This window comes from Lipotes vexillifer, unplaced genomic scaffold (assembly GCF_000442215.2).
Source record: "Lipotes vexillifer unplaced genomic scaffold, Lipotes_vexillifer_v1.1 scaffold325, whole genome shotgun sequence".
NCBI classification, from domain to species: Eukaryota; Metazoa; Chordata; class Mammalia; order Artiodactyla; family Lipotidae; genus Lipotes; species Lipotes vexillifer.
In genome coordinates, this window is record NW_006799313.1 from 1,308,361 (window position 1) to 1,330,073 (window position 21,713).

General features: G+C 35.7%; 1 protein-coding gene and 1 non-coding gene across 4 annotated transcripts in view; one reads left to right on the forward strand and one right to left on the reverse strand.

The window, feature by feature from the left end:
- EXOC6 (exocyst complex component 6) overlaps positions 1–21,713 on the forward strand; it is a 215,349-nt gene that overhangs the window by 74,896 nt on the left and 118,740 nt on the right. For 2 of the 3 annotated variants that reach the window (XM_007471565.1, XM_007471564.1), the window contains exons 7-11: positions 278–430; positions 2,673–2,741; positions 9,179–9,262; positions 20,114–20,160; positions 20,285–20,405. In XM_007471565.1, the coding sequence (XP_007471627.1) occupies positions 278–430; positions 2,673–2,741; positions 9,179–9,262; positions 20,114–20,160; positions 20,285–20,405 (474 nt within the window). The remainder of the gene's footprint in view (positions 1–277; positions 431–2,672; positions 2,742–9,178; positions 9,263–20,113; positions 20,161–20,284; positions 20,406–21,713) is intronic. The other variant, XM_007471566.1, reaches the window with a different exon arrangement.
- On the reverse strand, positions 6,339–6,411 carry TRNAE-UUC (transfer RNA glutamic acid (anticodon UUC)). Its single transcript has one exon. It is a non-coding gene; the product is annotated as a tRNA-Glu (tRNA).

Sequence of the window (21,713 nt, forward strand, 5' to 3'; positions counted from 1 at the left end):
AGATAATCAAGAGTAGAAATCAATATAATAGAAAACAAAATACAAAAGGGAGTATCAACAAAGACAAAAGTTGGTTCTTAGTCTTTTCAGATAAAATTGATAACCCCTGCAAGACTATTGAAGAAAGGAGGGTGCAAATCATGAACAAAAATGGGAGATCATTCCAGATCCTATACCTACAGGCATTAAAAAGATGAGAAAATATGAATAACTTCTTAAACCAATTTTGACTACAATAATTTTTCAAATAAACTTAATTTTTCTTTTTCCCAAATAGGCACAGCAGCAGAAACTCTTCAGTGTTATTCTGCAGAAGCAAAATAATGTAAAATTTGGGAAGACTATGTATATAAATGAAAGAATTCCAGAAGAAAGGAATGAAATTGTGTTGAAACCTGTATTTGAGGAAGAGGATGAGAATGAAGAGGAGGTGATGGGAATTTGTTTCTTTCTTTCTGTCTTTTTTTGTTTCTATCTTTGTTTCTTCCTCCTTCCTTTCTTTTCTTCCTTTTTTCCTGTCTTTCCTTCCTCCCTCCCTCATCTATTATTGGATGTCTTTTTTCTCTTGAGTTGTAATGTTGTCTGTGTGACACTCAGTCTTGCCATGTGGAAACTGAATTTACGTAGATCAGTTTGTAATGAGCTATTAGGGCAAAGGAGTCATCTGAAATGTTAGACTGAATAATTGACAGATAAACAAGATATACTGTAGATTATATTTGTAAGCTGCAGATAGTTGAACCTAGGTTTTCTGCCATAATTAGCAGTAAAAGTGTAAATTTAATGATATTTTTGTAGTGATCACTCATAATTTAATTACCTGTGGCAGACATTTAATTGCATAATGGCTTAACCTTGCCATTTAGACTAATTCTGGATAGCCTACCTTTTTTTCCTTGATTAAAGTTAAGGTTTCAATTTCTAAAAAAAGTTTTACTAAGTCTAGAAACCTTGAAATTGTCCTAAATATTTGCTTTCTTTTATCCTCTTCATTCAAATTCATTCCTAGTCCTACTTTTGTTCCCTCCACGAAGTCTTCTGTTGAGCCTACTTTTTATCTTTTCCGTTGAATTCCTTTTGAATTTAGTTAATACCATAAGGAGTCTAGTATTCCCAATTGTTTGTAAGTTTTGCCTTGTCAGTGAGAGTTTAAATTCTTTTTCTAAGAACACTGTTGGGGTGTAGTAAGAACTTTTAATTGATTGATTAAAAAGGAACCATATAAATATGTGTCCATGGCTTCTCTGTGATTGGGGGTACCACTGAGTGTTCAGTATGTACATTTGTATTATATGCCTGAGGATGAGTGAGTCTGTATGTATTTGTGAACATGTGTGTGTATGTATATGTGTGTGTACGTATATGTATGTTAATATGTATATATGTATGTATATACATTTATGTTTGCATATATAGTAGATTTCTGATATACAGATAAATAAACAGCCTTAAATAGTTTAATGTCTTTCTAATGTGGAATTAATGTGACCTGATTAGTCCCTTGAAATAAATGTTTTTGAAATCTACTTTTTTGCTCTTTCTTAATCAATATTCAGAGTATCTCTGTAAGTCTTTTCTCCCTTGAGGTTCAGAATGGTAAAAATGGACCATCTAGTCCTTGTGTCTCAATTTTCCCTGGTCTGTTTTGTACATCTTTAATTGCTGGGAACATTGCCGTTAGGCCCGACACCCAAATCCATACTCTAAGAGAAACTTGGTTGTTTCCCTGTTCTTTCCGATCTATTTAATTATTACTACATTTTGTTTCTATCATTTTCCCAAATAAGTAACTCTATAATAAAAATAATTTAAGTTCACTCAGAGGATTCATGAGAATAGAAATGTGTTCCTTTAAAAAGAGTTTATTTCTCAAGTTTGGGGAACTTTATATTACTGTTTCTTTAATTGTAAGGTGTACTTTAAAAAATATTATTAACAGGGCTTCCCTGGTGGCGCAGTGGTTGAGAGTCCGCCTGCCGATGCAGGGGACACGGGTTCGTGCCCCCGTCCGGGAGGATCCCACGTGTTGCAGAGCGGCTGGGCCTGTGGGCCATGGCTGCTGGGCCTGCGCGTCCGGAGCCTGTGCTCCGCAAACGGGGGAGGCCACGGCAGTGAGAGGCCCGCGTACCGCAAAAAAAAAAAAAAAAAAAAAAAAAATTATTAACATCTCAGAATCAGGAAACATCTTAAAATTGATGATACTACAGTTTCAAATGGTAGTGTTTTTTTTTTCTTTGTTAGTGTTCCATAAAATAATAATGATGATTTCTTCAATTTGATGAAATAATTATAAGTCATTCATAAGAGAAGGAACTTCATCTATAGGTAAATCATACATTTGTGCACCATCTTTACCAGAAGCAATAATGATGTATCTAGTTATCCATAGCAATTTTCTGGTAATCTATCAAGCATGTTAAAGATATACAGTCTCTCCCCTTTATTACCTTATAATCTAAAATAGTCAACAATGATGATAAATATATGCAGAATGAATTACTAAACAAATGCCAAAACAAAATAAAAAAGGCATTGTGTTTATAGTGTGTGCTTTTTATAGTTGATAAATGTTATAAGACGAAGTCCATGAATCTCCTTGTCTAACTTTATATTATTCAACAGTAGACTAGTAGTTTGACCTGTAATTTTTAAAAAATGGTTTTATTTTTCAGGTCTTAACTGTTCAGGATCTTGTTGATTTTTCCCCTGTTTACCGATGTTTGCACATTTATTCTGTTCTGGTAAGTATCTTTTGTATATGTGCATGGGTGTATATATATATATATATATATATATATATATATATATATATATATATATATAATGTCTGTGTATGTATACATATGTGTGTACACATTTGTGTGTATATATTTGTATTATTAAAAAGACAGGTATGCATTTTAGGCCTGCTTTTCTAAAGGCTGACCACAAGCTCATTGAACTCTAAACCTTCATGCAATATTTATTTGTGAAATATCCACTGTGTGTAAGGCATTTACTTTTTTCTTTAACTTAATCATGGTGCACTTTCAAGTATACTTTTCATGTATGTTAAAAGAACCTTACATTTCTCCCTTCTTGCCTTTGTACTGTTGTATCACAGTTACTTTTAAGTATGTTACTTCTACATTTGTTTACCCCACACTACATTGTTTTTAGTTTTGGTTAAACAATTATCTTTTTAAAAAACATAATCGCACTATTCTGATATAATTCATATACCCAAAATTTTACCTTTTTAAAGTATACAGTTCAGTGGCTTTAGTATAATTCACAAGGATGTGCAACCATTACAACTAATTCCAGAACATTTTATTACTACAAAAAGAAACCTCTTGCCTGTTAGCAGTCACTCCTTATTCTCCCCTCCCCCCAGTCCCTGACAACCATTAATTTACTTTCTGTCTCTATGGATTTGCCTATTCTGGATATTTCATATAAATGGAATCATACTATATGTGGCCTTTTGTGTCCAACTTCTTTCATGTAGGTAGAAGTTTAAGTTATTGATTGAGATCTGTCTTCTTTTTTATTTATTTTAAAATTTTTAAAATTTTATTTTATTTTTGGCAGTGTTGGATCTTCGTTGCTGCGCACAGGCTTTCTCTAGTTGTGACAAGTGGGGGCTACTCTTTGTTGTGGTGTGTGGGCTTCTCATTGCAGTGGCTTCTCTTATTGTGGAGCATGGGCTCTAGGTGTGTGGGCTTTGGTATTTGTGGCACACAGGCTCAGTAGTTGCAGCACACGGGCTTAGTTGCTCTGTGGCATGTGGGATCTTCCTGGATCAGGGATTTAACCCATGTCCCTTGCATTAGCAGGTGGAGTCTTTTTTTTTTTTTAATTTTATTTATTTACTTTTGGCTGCATTGGGTCTTCATTGCTGCACACGGGCTTTCTCTAGTTGCTGCGAGTGGGGGCTACTCTTCGTTGCGGTGTGCGGGCTTCTCATTGCAGTGGCTTCTCTTGTTGCAGAGCACGGGCTCTAGGTGCTTGGGCTCAGTAGTTGTGGCTTGCGGGCTCTAGAGTGCAGGCTCAGTTGTGGCACATGGCCTTAGTTGCTCCGCGTCATGTGGGATCTTCCCGGACCAGGGCTCGAACCCATGTCCCCTGCATTGGCAGGCAGATTCTTAATCACTGAGCCACCAGGGAAGTCCTGGCAGATATATTCTTAACCACTGTGCCACCAGGCAAGTCCCTTTCTTCTTTATTTTATTTTATTTTTTTGCGGTACGCGGGCATCTCACTGCTGTGGCCTCTGCTCCGGACGCGCAGGCTCAGCGGCCATAGCTCATGGGCCCAGCCGCTCCGCCGCATGTGGGATCTTCCTGGACCGGGGCACGAACCTGTGTCCCCTGCATCGGCAGGCGGACTCCCAACCACTGGGTCACCAGGGAAGCCACCTTTCTTCTTTTTTAATACAGACAGTTAAAGCTATAAATTTCCTTCTAACCACTGCTTTATCTGCATTCCATGAGTTTTGGTGTGTTGTGTTTTTGTTTCCATTTATCTCAAAGTATTTTCTAATTTCCTGTGATTTCTTCTTTAACCCATTAGTTATTTAGAAATGTGCTTAATCTCCATGTTTGTGAATTTCTGTTCACAAACAAAAGTTCTTCTGTCATTGATTCTTAATTTAATCCCACTGTAGTCACAGATCATACTTTGTATGATTCCAGTCCTTTTAAATTTATCGAAGCTTGTTTTATGGCATAACATATGCTTTATCCTGGAGAATGTTTCATGTAAACTTGAGAATAATGTGTATCTGGCTGTTGTTGGGTGGTGTTTTCTATAGCCATCAGTTAGGTTTAGTTGATTATAGTGTTCAAATCTTCTTTATCCTTGTTGATCTTTTTCTTGTTTCATCTGTTATTAAAAATGGTATTATTGAAGCCTCCAGCTATAACTGTCGAATTGTCTATTCTTCCTTAGTTCTGCCAGTTTTTGCTTCATATATTTTTGAGGCTTTGTTGTTACCTGTGTATATGTTTATAATTGTTATGTCTCCGTGGTAAGACCTTTTTTCATTATAAAATGTCTTTTGTAATATTTTTTGTCTTAAATTCTATTTTGGCTGATATTAGTATAGGCACTCAGGCTCTTTTGGTTACTCTTGGCATGGTATATTTTTTTATTATGTTATTTTTGACCTTTTTCTGTCTTTGGATCTAAAGTGTGTCTCTTGTAGGATAGCATATAGATGGATTCGTGTTTTTTTTTTCACTTCAGTCTGCTGATCTCTTCCTTTTGATTGGATTGTTTAGTTCATTTATATTTAGTGTAATTACTGATAAGGTAGGATTTACATCTACCAGTTGTTTTAATATGTCTGATGTCTTTTTTTGTTCCTTTCTCCATTATTGCCTTCTTTTGCATTAAATAGATATTTTCTCATGTACCACTTTAATTCCCTTGTCATTTATTTATATGCGTGCGCGCGCACACACACACATTTATTTATTTATTTATTTATTTTTTAACATCTTTATTGGGGTATAATTGCTTTACAATGGTGTGTTAGTTTCCGCTTTATAACAAAGTGAATCAGTTATACATATACATATGTTCCCATATCTCTTCCCTCTTGCGTCTCCCTCTCTCCCACCCTCCCTATCTCACCCCTCCAGGCGGTCACAAAGCACCAAGCTGATATCCCTGTGCTATGCGGCTGCTTCCCACTAGCTATCTACCTTACGTTTGTTAGTGTATATATGTCCATGCCTCTCTCCCGCTTTGTGACAGCTCACCCTTCCCCCTCCCCATATCCTCAAGTCCGTTCTCTAGTAGGTCTGTCTTTATTCCTGTCTTACCCCTAGGTTCTTCATGACATTTATGTTTTCTTAAATTCCATATATATCACACACATATTTATATATTTAGTATTTCCTTAGTGTTTGCCCTGGGAATTACAAGTAACATCTTTATCTTAAAACAGTATAATTAGTTCTCATTAATCCCTCTCCTTTGTGTTATTGTTCTCATACTAATTATATATTTACACATTAGCCATTGACACAGTTTTATAATTTTATAATTCTTTATGCAGTTGTTTTTTTAAATTAGAAGAAAAGAGTTACAAACAAAAATACACATATACTGTCTTTATATTTTCCTCTGTATTTACTTTTACTGGTACTTTTTATTTCTTCATGTGAATTAGAGTTACTGTCTAGTGTCCTTGCGTTTCTGCCTGAAGTACTCCTGTTAGTGTTTCTTTTAGGGAAGGTTCTGGTAGTTTCAAATTCTCTCAGTTTTGTTTATCTGGGAGTGTCTTAATTTCTCTTTTGCTTTTTTTTTTTTTTTTTTTTTGCCACACTGCGCAGCTTGTGGGATCTTAGTTCCCCAACCAGGGATTGAACCTGGGCCCTCGGCAGTGAAAGCACAGAGTCCTAACCACTAGACCACAAGGGAATTCCCTCTCCTTTGCTTTTTAAGAGTAGTTTTGTTGGATATAGAATTCTTGGTTTTTCTTTCAGTGCTTTGAATATGTCATCCCACTGCCTTCTTAAGCCATTTACTTTTTTTTTTTTTTTTAAGCCATTTACTTTTAAGGAGTTTTGAGGTTTGGATTATTTATGTAATTGAAAAAAGAATGGTAATTATATTAATTAGAGCAAATAGAACTATCTTTATTTGTTAACTTTTTTCTTTTAGTCCTCTGTTAAAAGACAGGACTAGTTCTGTACTTCCTAGCTGAGATGAAAGTGATCTAACAGCACAATATCAATGTAAACTTGCTGTTTTACAGATAAGTAAGTGACGTTTCAAGTGTGTTGAACTTTATTGAATAGACCTTTAAAAATAATTTCTCTTTTTAAAGCTATAATAAATCATAGTGTAGTATCAAAACAATATACTTTTAGTCTAGTCTCTGATAAAATAGTTCTTTCAATGTGTGTGAGTATAAACTACCTTAACTTCATAGATTCTTTTTGATGTGAGGTGGTAGTATATACATTTTTTTTTTTACATCTTTATTGGAGTATAATTGCTTTACAATGGTGTGTTAGTTTCTGCTTTATAACAAAGTGAATCAGTTATACATATACATATGTTCCCATATCTCTTCCCTCTTGCGTCTCCCTCCCTCCCACTCTCCCTATCCCACCCCTCCAGGTGGTCACAAAGCACCGAGCTGATATCCCTGTGCTATGCGGCTGCTTCCCACTAGCTATCTACCTTACGTTTGGTAGTGTATATATGTCCATGCCTCTCTCTCGCTTTGTCACAGCTTACCCTTCCCCCTCCCCATATCCTCAAGTCCGTTCTCTAGTAGGTCTGTGTCTTTATTCCTGTCTTACCCCTAGGTTCTTCATGACATTTTTTTTTCTTAAATTCCATATATATGTGTTAGCATACGGTATTTGTCTTTCTCTTTCTGAGTTACTTCACTCTGTATGGCAGACTCTAGGTCTATCCAAGAGGTGGTAGTATATACATTTAACTGCATTCATACCTGAGGCAAACAGAGGCTAGGTTCCATCACGATTACACTGCTATCTGTAGTAACATTGGAAACTAGGCTTCCTTTTGTCTAATCACATGAAGTTTTTGTTTTTGTTTTTTTTTAAATAAATTTATTTTATTTATTTATTTTTGGCTGTGTTGGGTCTTCGCTGCTGTGCATGGGCTTTCTCTAGTTGTGGCAAGCAGGGGCTACTCTTTGTTGCAGTGCGCGGGCTTCTCATTGCGGTGGCTTCTCTTGTTGCAGAGCACGGGCTCTAGGCACACGGGCTTCAGTAGTTGTGGCACGTGGCCTCAGTAGTTGTGGCTCGCGGGCTCTAGAGTGCAGGCTCAGTAGTTGTGGCCCACGGGCTTAGTTGCTCTGCGGCATGTGGGATCTTCCCAGACGAGGGCTTGAACCCGTGTCCCCTGCATTGGCAGGCGGATTCTTAACTACTGCTCCACCAGGGAAGCCCCACATGAAGTTTTATTCTTTCACAACTCCTTTCAAATTCGATGTTCTCCTATAAGTTTTTGAGTTTGGTGTAGAAGAATGATTTTTTGCTTTGATAGTGCTCAGTTTTTCTGTCTTTTATGGCACCGTGCTACAGTGAGTTCCAGTAGGCCCTTCTGTTACTTTGTATTATTCCTGTTCTACATGTGTATGATCTGCAAGAGACCATGAGTGTTGTTTGTTGTTCTTTCCCCAGTGCCTTCCATTTTACCTGATATTTCATAAAGATTTGCTGCATTTAGTAATTGACTCTTTAACACAACACTCAGTTTTTAATATAGACACGTTATATACTTTATCCGAGAGTTTATGTCAACAGGCAGTAAGTCCTCTGGGAAAGACTGTATCTTTATACCTGTGTAACAGATGTGGCTGTTGGCAGGTCTCAGTTTCTTGCCGCATGGGCTGTCTGCAAGTCTGCCTGATAGTCTTCATGACGTGGCAACTGGCTTTCCCCAGAAGTGAGTGATCTGAGAGAGACCAAATGAAAACCATGATGCCTTTTATAACTTAATCTCAGAAGTGACATACTTTTACTTCTCCTGCATCCTATTGGTCACATAGACCAACCTTGGTACAATGTGGGAGGAGACTACACAAGGGATCTTTGGGGGGCATCTTGGAGGCTACCACACTTACTTTATAAGTAAAAGAAAGACATATCCTTCACTGATACCTGGTGGTACCATTGTGCATTGTCTTGATGTGTAAAAACTTCCACGGTGCCAAGTAAAGGAGAAGTCTTCTTTAATGATTAATCAAGGGACAGTATACACAAAGGGTTCCTCCCTTTCTCTTCCTGTGCAGGTTAATAGTAAACCATGTTAGAAATAGTATAGTTTGTCCTGTGGTCAGATTTTCTTAGTTCCTGTGCAACATGTTCAGAAGTTGAGGCTTGCCAACTAATTTTCTTAGTTTCTCCCACTGACAGCGATATTTTCTTTCGTCAGTCAAAAATGTGTAAAGGCTAAGTGACAAGTTGGGCAACAGTCAAATTATTTGAACTTACCTTTAGTCTTCTTAATTGTCATGATACCAAACAAGGTTACTATCTATGAACCATAATGCCAAAACTTGTTCTTGGTATTCAATATGAAATACCATTCCACATTTAAATCCAGTTGTTAAAAACTGAAAAATGACTCTTACGGGGTAAAGTTATCCGTTTAGCAGTGTGTTTGTGTATGTGTGTTTTTCATTACTCTTCTGATTTTATTTTAGGGTGATGAGGAAACATTTGAAAATTATTACCGAAAACAAAGAAAGAAACAGGCAAGACTGGTATTGCAACCCCAGTCAAATATGGTAAGTATGTGAAAATTTTGAATTGGTTATGTTGAAGTTTTTATCCTCTTTAATTCCTTCAAGGCATGCATTCAACTACAAATATTTATTGAATACCTACCATTTCCAATCATTGGTTTAGGTGTGAAGGTTGCAGCAGTGAACAAAATGGCTAAGTTCCTTCTCTCATGAACTTACATTCTATTAGGGAAGATAGACTGTAAGTGAATAAATAAGACAATGAATACATAAAAAGATAAATAATATAAATATATAAAATGTCAGGGAGTGATAATTAGTTTCTGATGATGTGGTAGACTGTGTATCTTGATTAATTGTTCTACTGAAAAAACAACTAAAGGTGCTAGATAAAACATTTTTTAAAATCTTAAATTCTTTTTAAATGTACTGAGGATCAGGTAGGAAAGTATAGTCCTGACAAAGACGAAATGAGTAATCTGAAAGGGCTATGTTTGTGGGATTTTTATTAGTCATTCTCAAGAATATATGTATTTTTTTGGTTATAAAATTGTGATGTATTCACTGTATAAAAATAAGGAAAAATTGAAATAAAATAATCCATAATATAAAAGAAAAAACAAACTAAGTCAATATGGAACTGTTCTATATGTTGGTTATCGTGATAGGTATGTGACTAGATGTATTTGTGAAAACACATAGAAACAGCACATGAAAAAGAGTTTTGTTCATGTAACATACACCTAAATATAAGAAAAAAAAAATAGGAAAACCTAAATGAGGAAAGAAATTCAGACAGGCATGATGAAGAACTGAATGTAGCTTTTATCCTAGGGGCATGGGCTGAATGGGAAAGCATAAGTTTTGAGGACATAGGGGTACAGGGGGCTAAGCGTAGAGTCACCCAAAGTGGGTGATAAGAGACTGTCTCCTTTGTAAGGCTGAGACTGCAAAGAATTATAGCCCATTATTAGTATGACCTAGAGATAAAACCATCTAGCAACACCTCTCTGGTCCTTCTGCCAAATACACTAAAGAAAATTGCCTATCCCAAATCCTGGTGCTGAGTGAACAAAGAAAAAAAATCTCTGAGAATTCATAACAAGCGGTTCCTCACATGTGTTTGCAATCCACATTCATTCTACTTGGATAATCAAAAAAATCTCAAGCTGAAAATTTAAAGTGGTTCCATTTTGATATTGTCTCCAGGTGCCTAGTAGAAGCAAATGCAGTTCTTCTCCGAACCTTCATACCAAATTAAAGGATATCCATAGTTGAGGTTTCAAGGAAAATTAGCAACTCATACTCAGAATTAGCTATCAAACAAGTGAGAATCATTAGAAATATTGACAACAGAAATAAATTGTAAAATACTTTTAATATTTGAGTTATTAGGCATAGAATATAAAATAACACTATTATATTTAAAGAAATAAAAGGCAAGCTTGCTGATATCATTAGGCAGCAAGAAACTCTAAAGGAATTACCAAAAAAAATGTGGAAAAAAAATCAAGTAGAATACCTAGTAATTAAAGATATATTAGCCAGGGCTTCCCTGGTGGTGCAGTGGTTGACAGTCCGCCTGCCGATGCAGGGGACACAGGTTTGTGCCCCGGTCCAGGAAGATCCCACATGCCAGGGAGCGGCTGGGCCCATGAGCTGTGGCCACTGAGCCTGCGCATCTGGAGCCTGTGCTCCACAACGGGAGAGGCCACAGCAGTGAGAGGCCCACGTACCGTAAAAATAAATAAAATAAAAAAAAAGATGTATTAGCCAACATGAAAAATTTTGTGAACAGGTTGATGAATTCTCTTAGTTGATCTGAAGAAATTTCTAGACTACATCATAGACAAAAGAATAAAAATATAGAAGAAAGATAGAGGAGATACAGAGAGGTCTAACATATTTAGTTGCAGTTTTAGAAAGAGAGGATAGAACAAGAGGGACAGAGGAATATTTGAGGTAATACCTGAGAACTTACTAAGACAGATGAGAAACAGAAACCTACAGAGTCAAGTCCAAGGAATCCAAGTAGGTTAAATAAAAAGAAGTACACTTTTAGAGAACTTAAAATGAAAATGTAGAACACCAAAAATAAAGAGAAAATAGAAGACCTGAAAAACATTATGAGCTAAGTGAACTAATTGACATTTATTGAATAATTCACCCAAAACAGCAGAATACATGTGCTTTTCCAAGTGCACCTGGAAGTTTCACCAAGATAGATCATATTCTGGGTAATAAAATAAATCTCAATAAATATTAAAAAACTTGAAATTGTACAAAGTGTGTCTTTTTACTACAAGAGAATGAAATTATCCATATGCAGAAAAATGATTGTTGATGCTTACCTCATTCAACACTTCAAGAAATGGATCATGGACCCAAATATAAGAGCTAAGATTGTAAAACTTTTAGAAAAAACAAAGTTTAAAATCTTTGTGACTTTGAGTTAGGCAGTATTTTCTTAGGTGAGATACATAAAGCATGAACCATAAAAGAAAGAAATTGATAGATTGAACATCAAAATGGAAAACTTCTACCCTTCAAAAGGCAGTGTCAAGAAAATGAAAAGACAAGACATAGATGGAGAGAATATTTGCAAAACTCATGTCTAATAAAAGGCTTGTATCCAGAATATATAAAGAACTTGTAAAACTAACTAAAGACAGACTAAAAAGATTCAAATAGACATTTTACCAAAGATACACAGATGGCAAATAAACACATGAAAAGATGTTAAATATCATTTTTCATCAGGGAAATGCAAATTAAAACCACAATGAGATACCTCTACATACCTACTAGAATGGCTAAAATTAAAAATATCCATAATAGCAAGTGCTGCTGAGGGTTTGGAGCAGCTAGAACTCTCATAAACTTCTGATAGGTATAAATATTGTACTGCCACTTTGGAAAATAGTTTGACAGTTTCTTATAATGTTAAGCATACACTTGCCATATGACCCAGCAATTCCACTCCTAGGTTTTTACCTGTGAGAGATGAAAATTTATCCACATAGTGGCTCATATGTGAATGTTTATAGTAGCTTTATTCATAAATGCCAGAAACTGGAAACATCTCAAATGTCTGTGAGCTAGTGAGTAGATAAACAAATTGTTATACCTCGGGCTTCCCTGGTGGCGCAGTGGTTGAGAGTCCACCTGCCAAAGCAGGGGACACGGGTTCGTGCCCCGGTCTAGGAAGATCCCACATGCCGTGGAGCAGCTAGGCCCGTGAGCCGTGGCCACTGAGCCTGCATGTCCAGAGCCTGTGCTCCACAACGGGAGAGGCCACAACAGTGAGAGGCCTGCGTACTGCAAAAAAAATAAAAAAAGTTGTTGTACCTCGACATAATGGAATACTACTCAGCAGTAGAAAAGGAACTGATACATGCAGTGACATGGATAAATCTTAAAAGCATTATTCTAGGTGAAAAAATTCAGATACAACAAAGTTATGTATAGTACGATTTGTGTTATATGACATTTTTGTAAAGGCAAAACTATGGGATAGAATGGGATCCGTGACAACGGGCCAGGGTTGGGCAGAGTGGTTCACTATAGAGGGGCATAAAGGAAACTTTTTATGAGATGGAAATATTCTATATCTTGATTTTGGTTGTGGTGACACAAATGTCTACGTTCATCAAAACTCATCGGACTCTGTATGTAAAAAGGGATTTAATTTTGCTTTATGTAAATTATACCTCAGTCAATTTGACTTTAAAAACAAAGATAAAGAGAAGACCTCAAAAACACCCAGAGAGAAGAGATTATTTTCAAATAAACAAGACAGTGGAATATTTTCAGTGCTGAAGGAAAAATAACTGTCTACCTGGGATTCTATATTCAGCGGAACAAGGGCAAAGATAGACATTTTCAGGCAAAGAAGAGGAGAGTTTGTTACCAAGACACCCTTACTAAAGAAAGGATATACTGCAGTCAAAAGGAAAGTGATGCCAAATGGAAGATATGAGATGCTAGAAGGAATGAATAGCAAGGAAAGTATAAATATGTGGACAAATCTGTGTTGACTGTAGAAAATAATATTAATAAAATATTATGGACGTTAAAACAAGATAGAGTTGAAATGTACAGTAACAATAACATAAACATTAGAGTGAGATGGAAGTTAATGAAGTGAAACTGTTCTACAGGTTTGGAATTGTCCAGAAAAGAGTAAAATTATTGATTAATTTTAGAGTTTGATTACTTAAGTATGCGTAATGTAATTTCTGTAACCACTAAAAGAATAGAAACAATATATACTTAAATATAATTTTAATTTTTTCTCTACATCTGTGTCTCAATTTCTGCCCTGCAAACCAGTTCATCTGTACTGTTTTTCTAGGTTCCACATATATGTGTTAATATACGATATTTGTTTTTCTGACTTACTTTACTCTGTATAACAGTCTCTAGATCAATCCACGTCTCTACGAATGACCCAATTTCATTCCTTTTTATGTCTGAGGAATATTCCATTGTATATATGTACCACATCTTCTTTACCCATTTGTCTGTCAATGGGCGTTTAGGTTGCTTCCATGAACTGGCTACTGTAAGTAGTGCATCATCGAACATTGGGGTGCATGTGTCTTTTTCAATTACAGTTTTCTCTGGGTATATGCCCAGTAGTGGGATTGCTGGGTCATATGGTAATTCTAATTTTAGTTTTTTAAGGAACCTCCATACTGTTCTCCATAGTGGCTGTATCAATTTACATTCCCACCAACAGTGCAAGAGGGTTCCCTTTTCTCCACACCCTCTCCATCATTTGTTGTTTGTAGATTTTCTGATGATGCCCATTCTAACTGGTGTGAGGTGATACCTCATTGTAGTTTTCTTTTTTTTTTTTTTTTTTTTGCGGGACGCGGGCCTCTCACTGTTGTGGCCTCTCCCGTTGCGGAGCACAGGCTCTGGACGCACAGGCTCAGTGGCCATGGCTCACGGGCCCAGCTGCTCTGCGGCATGTGGGATCTTCCCAGACCAGGGCACGAACCCACGTCCCCTGCATTGGCAGGTGGACTCTCAACCACTGCACCACCAGGGAAGCCCCCCCATTGTAGTTTTGACTTGCATTTCTCTAATAATTAGTGATGTTGAGCAGCTTTTCATGTGCTTCTTGGCCATCTGTATGTCTTCTTTGGAGAAAGGTCTATTTAGGTCTTCTGCCCATTTTTGGATTGGGTTGTTTGTTTTTTTAATATTGAGCTGCATAAGCTACTTATATATTTTGGAGATTAATCCTTTATCCGTTGATTCGTGTGCGAATATTCTCTCCCATTCTGAGGGTTGTCTTTTTGTCTTGTTTATGCTTTCCTTTGCTGTGCAAAAGCTTTTAAGTTTCATTAGGTCCCATTTGTTTATTTTTGTTTTTATTTCCATTACTCTAGGAGGTGGATCAAAAGAGATTTTGCTGTGATTTATGTCAAAGAGTGTTCTTCCTATGTTTTCCTCTAAGAGTTTTACAGTGTCCAGACTTACATTTAGGTCTCTAATCCATTTTGAGTTATTTTTCTGTATGGTGTTAGAAAGTGTTCTAATTTCATTCTTTTACATGTAGCTGTCAGGTTTTCCCAGCACCACTTATTGAAGAGACTGGCTTTTCTCCGTTGTATATCCTTGCCTCCTTTGTCATAGATTAGTTGACCATAGGTGTGTGGGTTTATCCCTGGGCTTTCTATCTTGTTCCATTGATCTGTATTTCTGTTTTTGTGCCAGTACCATATTGTCTTGATTATTGTAGCTTTGTAGTATAGTCTGAAGTCAGGGAGTCTGATTTCTCCAGCTCCATTTTTTTCCCTCAACACCGCTTTGGCTATTTGGGGTCTTTTGTGTCTCCATACAAATTTTAAGATTTTTTTGTTCTAGTTCTGTAAAAACTGCCATTGGTAATTTGATAGGGATTGCATTGAATTTGTAGATTGCTTTGGTTAGTATAGTCATTTTCACAATATTGATTCTTCCAATCCAAGAACATGGTGTATCTCTTCATCTGTTGGTATCATCTTTAATTTCTTTCATCAGTGTCTTATAGTTTTCTGCATACAGGTCTTTTGTCTCCCTAGGTAGGTTTATTCCCAGGTATTTTATTCTTTTTGTTGCAGTGGTAAATGAGAGAGTTTCCTTAATTTCTCTTTCAGATTTTTCTTCATTAGTGTATCAGAAAGCAAGAGATTTCTGTGCATTAATTTTGTATCCTGCAACTTTACCAAATTCATTGATCAGCTCTGGTAGTTTTCTGGTAGCATCTTTAGGATTCTCTATGTATAGTATCATGTCATCTGCAAACAGTGACAGTTTTGCTTCTTCTTTTCCAATTTGTATTCCGCTTACTTCTTTTTCTTTGATAGCCGTGGCTAGGACTTCCAAAACTATGTTGAATAATAGTGGTGAGAGTAGACATCCTTGTCTTGTTCCTGATCTTAGAGGAAATGCTTTCAGTTTTTCACCATTGGGAGTGATGTTTGCTGTGGGTTTGTTGTATATGGCCTTTATTATGTTGAAGTAGGTTCCCTCTATGCCCACTTTCTGGAGAGTTTTTATCATAAACAGGTGTTGAATTTTGTCAAAAGCTTTTTCTGCATCTATTGAGATGATAATATGGTTTTTATTCTTCAATTTGTTAGTATGGTGTATCACATTGATTGATTTGCATATATTGAAGAATCCTTGCATCCCTGGGATAAATCCCACTTGGTCATGGTATATGATCCTTTCAATGTGTTGTTGGATTCTGTTTGCTAGTATTTTGTTGAGGATTTTTGCATCTATATTCATCAGTGATATTGGTCTTTAATTTTCTTTTTTTGTAGTATCTTTGTCTGGTTTTGGTATCTGGGTGATGGTGGCCTCATGGAATGAATTTGGGAGTGTTCCTTCCTCTGCAATTTTTGGAAGAGTTTGAGAAGGATGGGTGTTAGCTCTTCTCTAAATGTTTGACAAAATTCACCTGTGAAGCCATCTGGTCCTGGGCTTTTGTTTGTTGGAAGATTTTTTTTGTTTTTTTTTTTTGTTTTTTTTTTGTGGTACGTGGGCCTCTCATTGTTGTGGCCTCTCCCATTGTGGAGCACAGGCTCCAGACGTGCAGGCTCAGCAGCCATGGCTCACGGGCCCAGCCGCTCCACGGCAAGTGGGATCTTCCTGGACCGGGGCACGAACCTGTGTCCTCTGTATCGGCAGGCGGACTCTCAACCACTGCGCCACCAGGGAAGCCCAATTGGAAGATTTTTAATCACAGTTTCAATTTCACTACTTGCGATTGGTCTGTTCATATTTTCTATTTCTTCCTGGTTCAATCTTGGAAGGTTATATCTTTCTAAGAATTTGTCCATTTCTTCCAGGTTGTCCATTTTATTGGCGTAGAGTTGCCTGTTGTAGTCTCTTAGGATGCTTTGTATTTCTGTGGTGTCTGTTGTAACTTCTTTTTCATTTCTAATTTTATTGATTTGAGTCCTCTCCCTCTTTTTCTTGATGAGTCTGGGTTATGGTTTATCTGTTTGGTTTATCTCTCAAAGAACCAGCTTTTACTTTTATTGATCTTTGCTGTTGTTTTCTTTGTTTCTATTGCATTTATTTCTGTTCTGCTCTTTATGATTTCTTTCCTTCTGCTAACTTTGGGTTTTGTTTGTTCTTCTTTCTCTAGTTCCTTTAGGTGTAAGGTTAGATTGTTTATTTGAGCTTTTTCTTGTTTCTTGAGGTAGACTTGTATAGCTGTAAACTTTCCTCTTAGAACTGCTTTTGCTGCATCCCATAGGTTTTGGATCATCGTGTTTTCATTGTCACTTGTCTTTAGGTAGTTTTTGATTTCCTCTTTGATTTCTTCAGTGATCTCTTGGTTATTTAGTAACGTATTGTTTAGCCTCCCTGTGTTTGTGTTTTTTACGTTTTTTTCCCTGTAATTCATTTCTAATCTCATAGCGTTGTGGTCAGAAAAGATGCTTGATATGATTTCAATTTTCTTAAATTTACTGAGGCTTGATTTGTGAGCCAAGATGTCATCTATCCTGGAGAATCTTCCGTGCGCACTTGAGAAGAAAGTGTAATCTGCTGTTTTTGGATGGAATGTCCTATAAATGTCAATTAAATCTCTCTGGTCTATTGTGTCATTAAAGCTTCTATTTCCTTTTTTATTTTCATTTTGGATGATCTGTCCATTGGTGTAAGTGAGGTGTTAAAGTCCCCTACTATTATTGTGTTACTGTCAATTTCCTCTTTTATAGCTGTTAGCAGTTACCTTACGTATTGAGGTGCTCCTGTGTTGGGTGCATATATATTTATAATTGTTATATCTTCTTCTTGGATTGATCCCTTGATCATTATGTAGTGTCCTTCCTTGTCTCTTGTAACATTCTTTATTTTAAAGTCTATTTTATCTGATATGAGTATTACTACTCCAACTTTCTTTTGAATTCCATTTGCATGGAATATCTTTTTCCATCCCCTCACTTTCAGTCTGTATGTGTCCCTAGGTCTGAAGTGGGTCTCTTGTAGACACCCTATATATGGGTTTTGTTTTTGTATCCATTCAGCAAGCCTGTGTCTTTTGGTTGGAGCATTTAATCCATTCATGTTTAGGGTAATTATTGATATGTATGTTCCTAGTACCATTTTCTTAATTGTTTTGGGTTTGTTTTTGTAGGTCCTTTTCTTCTCTTGTGTTTCCCACTTAGAGAAGTTCCTTTAGCATTTGTTATAGAGCTGGTTTGGTGGTGCTGAATTCTCTTAGCTTTTGCTTGTCTGTAAAGCTTTTGATTTCTCCATCGAATCTGAATGAGATCCTTGACAGGTAGAGTAATCTTGGTTGTAGTTTCTTCCCTTTCATCACTTTAAGTATATCATGCCACTCCCTTCTGGCTTGTAGAGTTTCTTCTGAGAAATCAGCTGTTAACCGTATGGGAGTTCCCTTGTATGTTATTTGTTGTTTTTCCCTTGATTCTTTCAATAATTTTTCTTTGTCTTTAATTTTTGCCAGTTTGATTACTATGTGTCTCGGCATGTTTCTCCTTGGGTTTATCCTGTATGGGACTGTCTGTGCTTCCTGGACTTGGGTGGCTATTTCCTTTCCCATGTTAGGGAACTTTTCGACTATAATCTCTTCAAATATTTTCTCGGGTCCTTTCTCTCTCCTCCTTCTGGGACCCCTATAATGTGAATGTTGTTGTGTTTAATGTTGTCCCAGAGGTCTCTTAGGCTGTCTTCATTTCTTTTCATTTGTTTTTCTTTATTCTGTTCCGCAGCAGCGAATTCCACCTTTCTGTCTTCCAGGTCACTTATCCGTTCTTCTGCCTCAGTTATTCTGCTATTGATTCCTTCTAGTGTATTTTTCATTTCAGTTGTTGTATTGTTCATCTCTGTTTGTTTGTTCTTTAATTCTTCTGGGTCTTTGTTAAACATTTCTTGCATCTTCTCGATCTTTGCCTCCATTCTTTTTCTGAGGTCCTGGATCATCTTAACTATCATTATTCTGAATTCTTTTTCTGGAAGGTTGCCTATCTCTACTTCATTTAGTTGTTTTTCTGGGGTTTTATGTTGTTCCTTCATCTGGTACATAGCCCTCTGCCTTTTCATCTTGTCTGTCTTTCTGTGAATGTGGTTTTTGTTCCACAGGCTGCAGGATTGTAGTTCTTCTTGCTTCTGCTGTCTCCTTGCTTCTGTCCTTCTTCTTGCTTCTGTTCTTCTTGCTTCTCTACTTAAATATAATTTTAAAAAGCTAGAATGATAAAAAAAATTTATGTCTTAGAGTTGATAAAAAATGGTAATTTAAATCTATAAGTCCTTGATAACATTGACTGAAAATATTTAAATCAAAATTGCCACAGCTTAAAGGATAAATAAAAACATCCATAAGCATAGTGGATGCTTCAGTATCTTATCAGCCAGTAGACAGAATATTAGTAAGAATACAGAACATGCTTAATAGGCTTATCTAATAAACGGTATAGAATTCTGTTTGGGAATTCCCTGAGGGTCCAGTGGTTAAGACTCAGCACTTTCACTGCCATGGGCCTGGGTTCAGTCCCTGGTTCGGGAACTAAGATCCCAAAAGCCACACAGTTCAGACAAAAAAAAAAAAAAGGAGGAATTCTGTTTCAACACCTGTAGAAGCATTTTTTTAAGCACACATGGAACATGACATGTGACTACATACTGTGTTATAAAGCAAGTATCAAGAAATATCAAACATTTGTGTCATGGAGACTATATTCTCTGATCATAGTATTTTCAAGCCAAAAAGTAATAACAGTCCCCTCCCTGAAAAAATCCAGATGTTTGAAATTTTTGATCACTTTTATGAAATATATAAAATATAATATTTGAACCTAATTGTTATATTTCATGTAATAAACTTTTATGAAATTCAAATGATCAAATATTTTCCTGTATACCTTTTGTTAAAAACAATAGGAAATCATAGACCATTTTAAAGGAATTTGACTTTTATTATGAATCAGATGAAAATTCATTGGAGGGTTTTTAGCAAATGATATAATTATTTGATATAGTGTTTGAAAACTATCATTCTGGCAGCTGTCTGGAGAATAGACTGTAGGGATCAAGCCTGAAAGCTTGGAAGACTAGGTAGGAGAATGATGTAATCGTCCAAGTGAGAGATGATGGTACCTTGAACTAGCCTGCGGAGAAGGAGGTTCTGAAATCATATTGACGTTTTAATTTGTTTATTGCTCATTTCCTTTTGAATGCAAGTTCCATGAGGGGTAAGGACTTTTTGTTATTTACTAGTGTATCCTTGGTGCCTTATAAATATATGCAGCATATAGTAGACTCTCAGTAAATATTTGTTAATAAATGTTGCACTGATTTGGAACTTACTTTTATGTTACTGATATTTATTGTTTTAAATTGATTTTTATTTTTCATTTAAAGCATGAAACAGTTGATGGCTACAGAAGATATTTCACTCAAATTGTAGGGTATGTATCTAATATGGCAATAAGTATTATTTTGATATTGTATTATATGTCAGAACTAATGATCTCCTATTTAGGTTTTAATTTTTTTTTTAACTCATGTTATTTTGGTAATTACTGTTCTTAGGTTCTTTGTGGTGGAAGATCACATTTTACATGTGACCCAAGGATTAGTAACCAGGGCATACACTGATGAACTTTGGAACATGGCCCTCTCAAAGATAATTGCTGTCCTTAGAGCTCATTCAGTAAGTCAGACAATTTATGTTACTAAATTTTTAATTCATTTACTTCAAGAACTTCTGAAATGCATAATATCAGAAGAAAACTATACCTCCATCAGTTCTGCATTTTTTTTTTTGGTAATTGCTCAGATTTGGAAGTAGTAATGACAGGCCTTTGTTTGTCTGGTAATATTGCAACTGAGTGGGGCTTCTGAAGACACTTTTAGTCCAGCATTATAGAAGATGAAGAATTAAGCTGGTCTCATTAGTCTCAACTGACCTCTTCATTAGATCACTGAAAAGCACCATGAAGAAAGGGTTTTTAATTATCAGTCCAGATTCTTTGTTTCCAAAGTCAGCTCCACCATTAAAACTCAGTAGAACTTGTTCTTCGATGTTTATAATTTGTTTGCAGTAATACAGTTATAAATTTCTTAAAAATATGCAGTTCTCAGAATTTGAACTCATTTAGAATAATGACCCTTTAAGTAATGAGAATTATTTTTATGAATGAAGGTAAAATGATAAAATGTTTTTATAATATGCCTTTTGTGGAAATAAAAATATGTGTTATAAAGACTATTGAAATTAATAATTTCTTAGTGTGGACTTTTTCTTAAGACAATTTTGGGAGTTTACCTTCAGTGAAATTTCCCCAAACTTAAAATTTTATAATCTATTATTTAAAATTTTATTATTGAGAATAGAGATTGAAAGTATTTTGCAGGGAGATTATTAGTTTAAGTGATATTTAGATTATAAATACATTATATTTTTATTTATCAGGGACATAGATTCTGGATACAGTATTTGTCCAATGAACTACAACTTTTTCTAACATATTATAATAAAGAACAGTACATTTTATCATGGTTTATATTCAGGCCAGCTATGAATATGTAATATGATAGTTGCTTCCTATTAATTCCATGGCATCATGTATGAAATCATAATATATTAAATGCAACATATCACATTTAAAATCTTATGACATGCTATTAAGGGTACAAGAATGAATTTCACTATCCCTTTGAAATTAATTATTTTTCTTTGGTGCATTACTAAGAAAATACTTAAATTGTCATTTCTTATATTAAAGAAATATATTGATTGTATCTCTTTGATAATAGAATAAATAATCGAAAAGTAGAAATATATGGTCTATATATAAACCATTTTTTCAATTTGAAATAACTAGTTTCTTAAAATCTAAAGACTTTTAGAAATGTAAGCATCATTGCTTTGACCAAAGTTTAGTGTGTACAAATTTCAGAAAAATTTCTTTTCATATAATACAGATACTTTAGTTATGTCATGTTATGATCTTTCCCT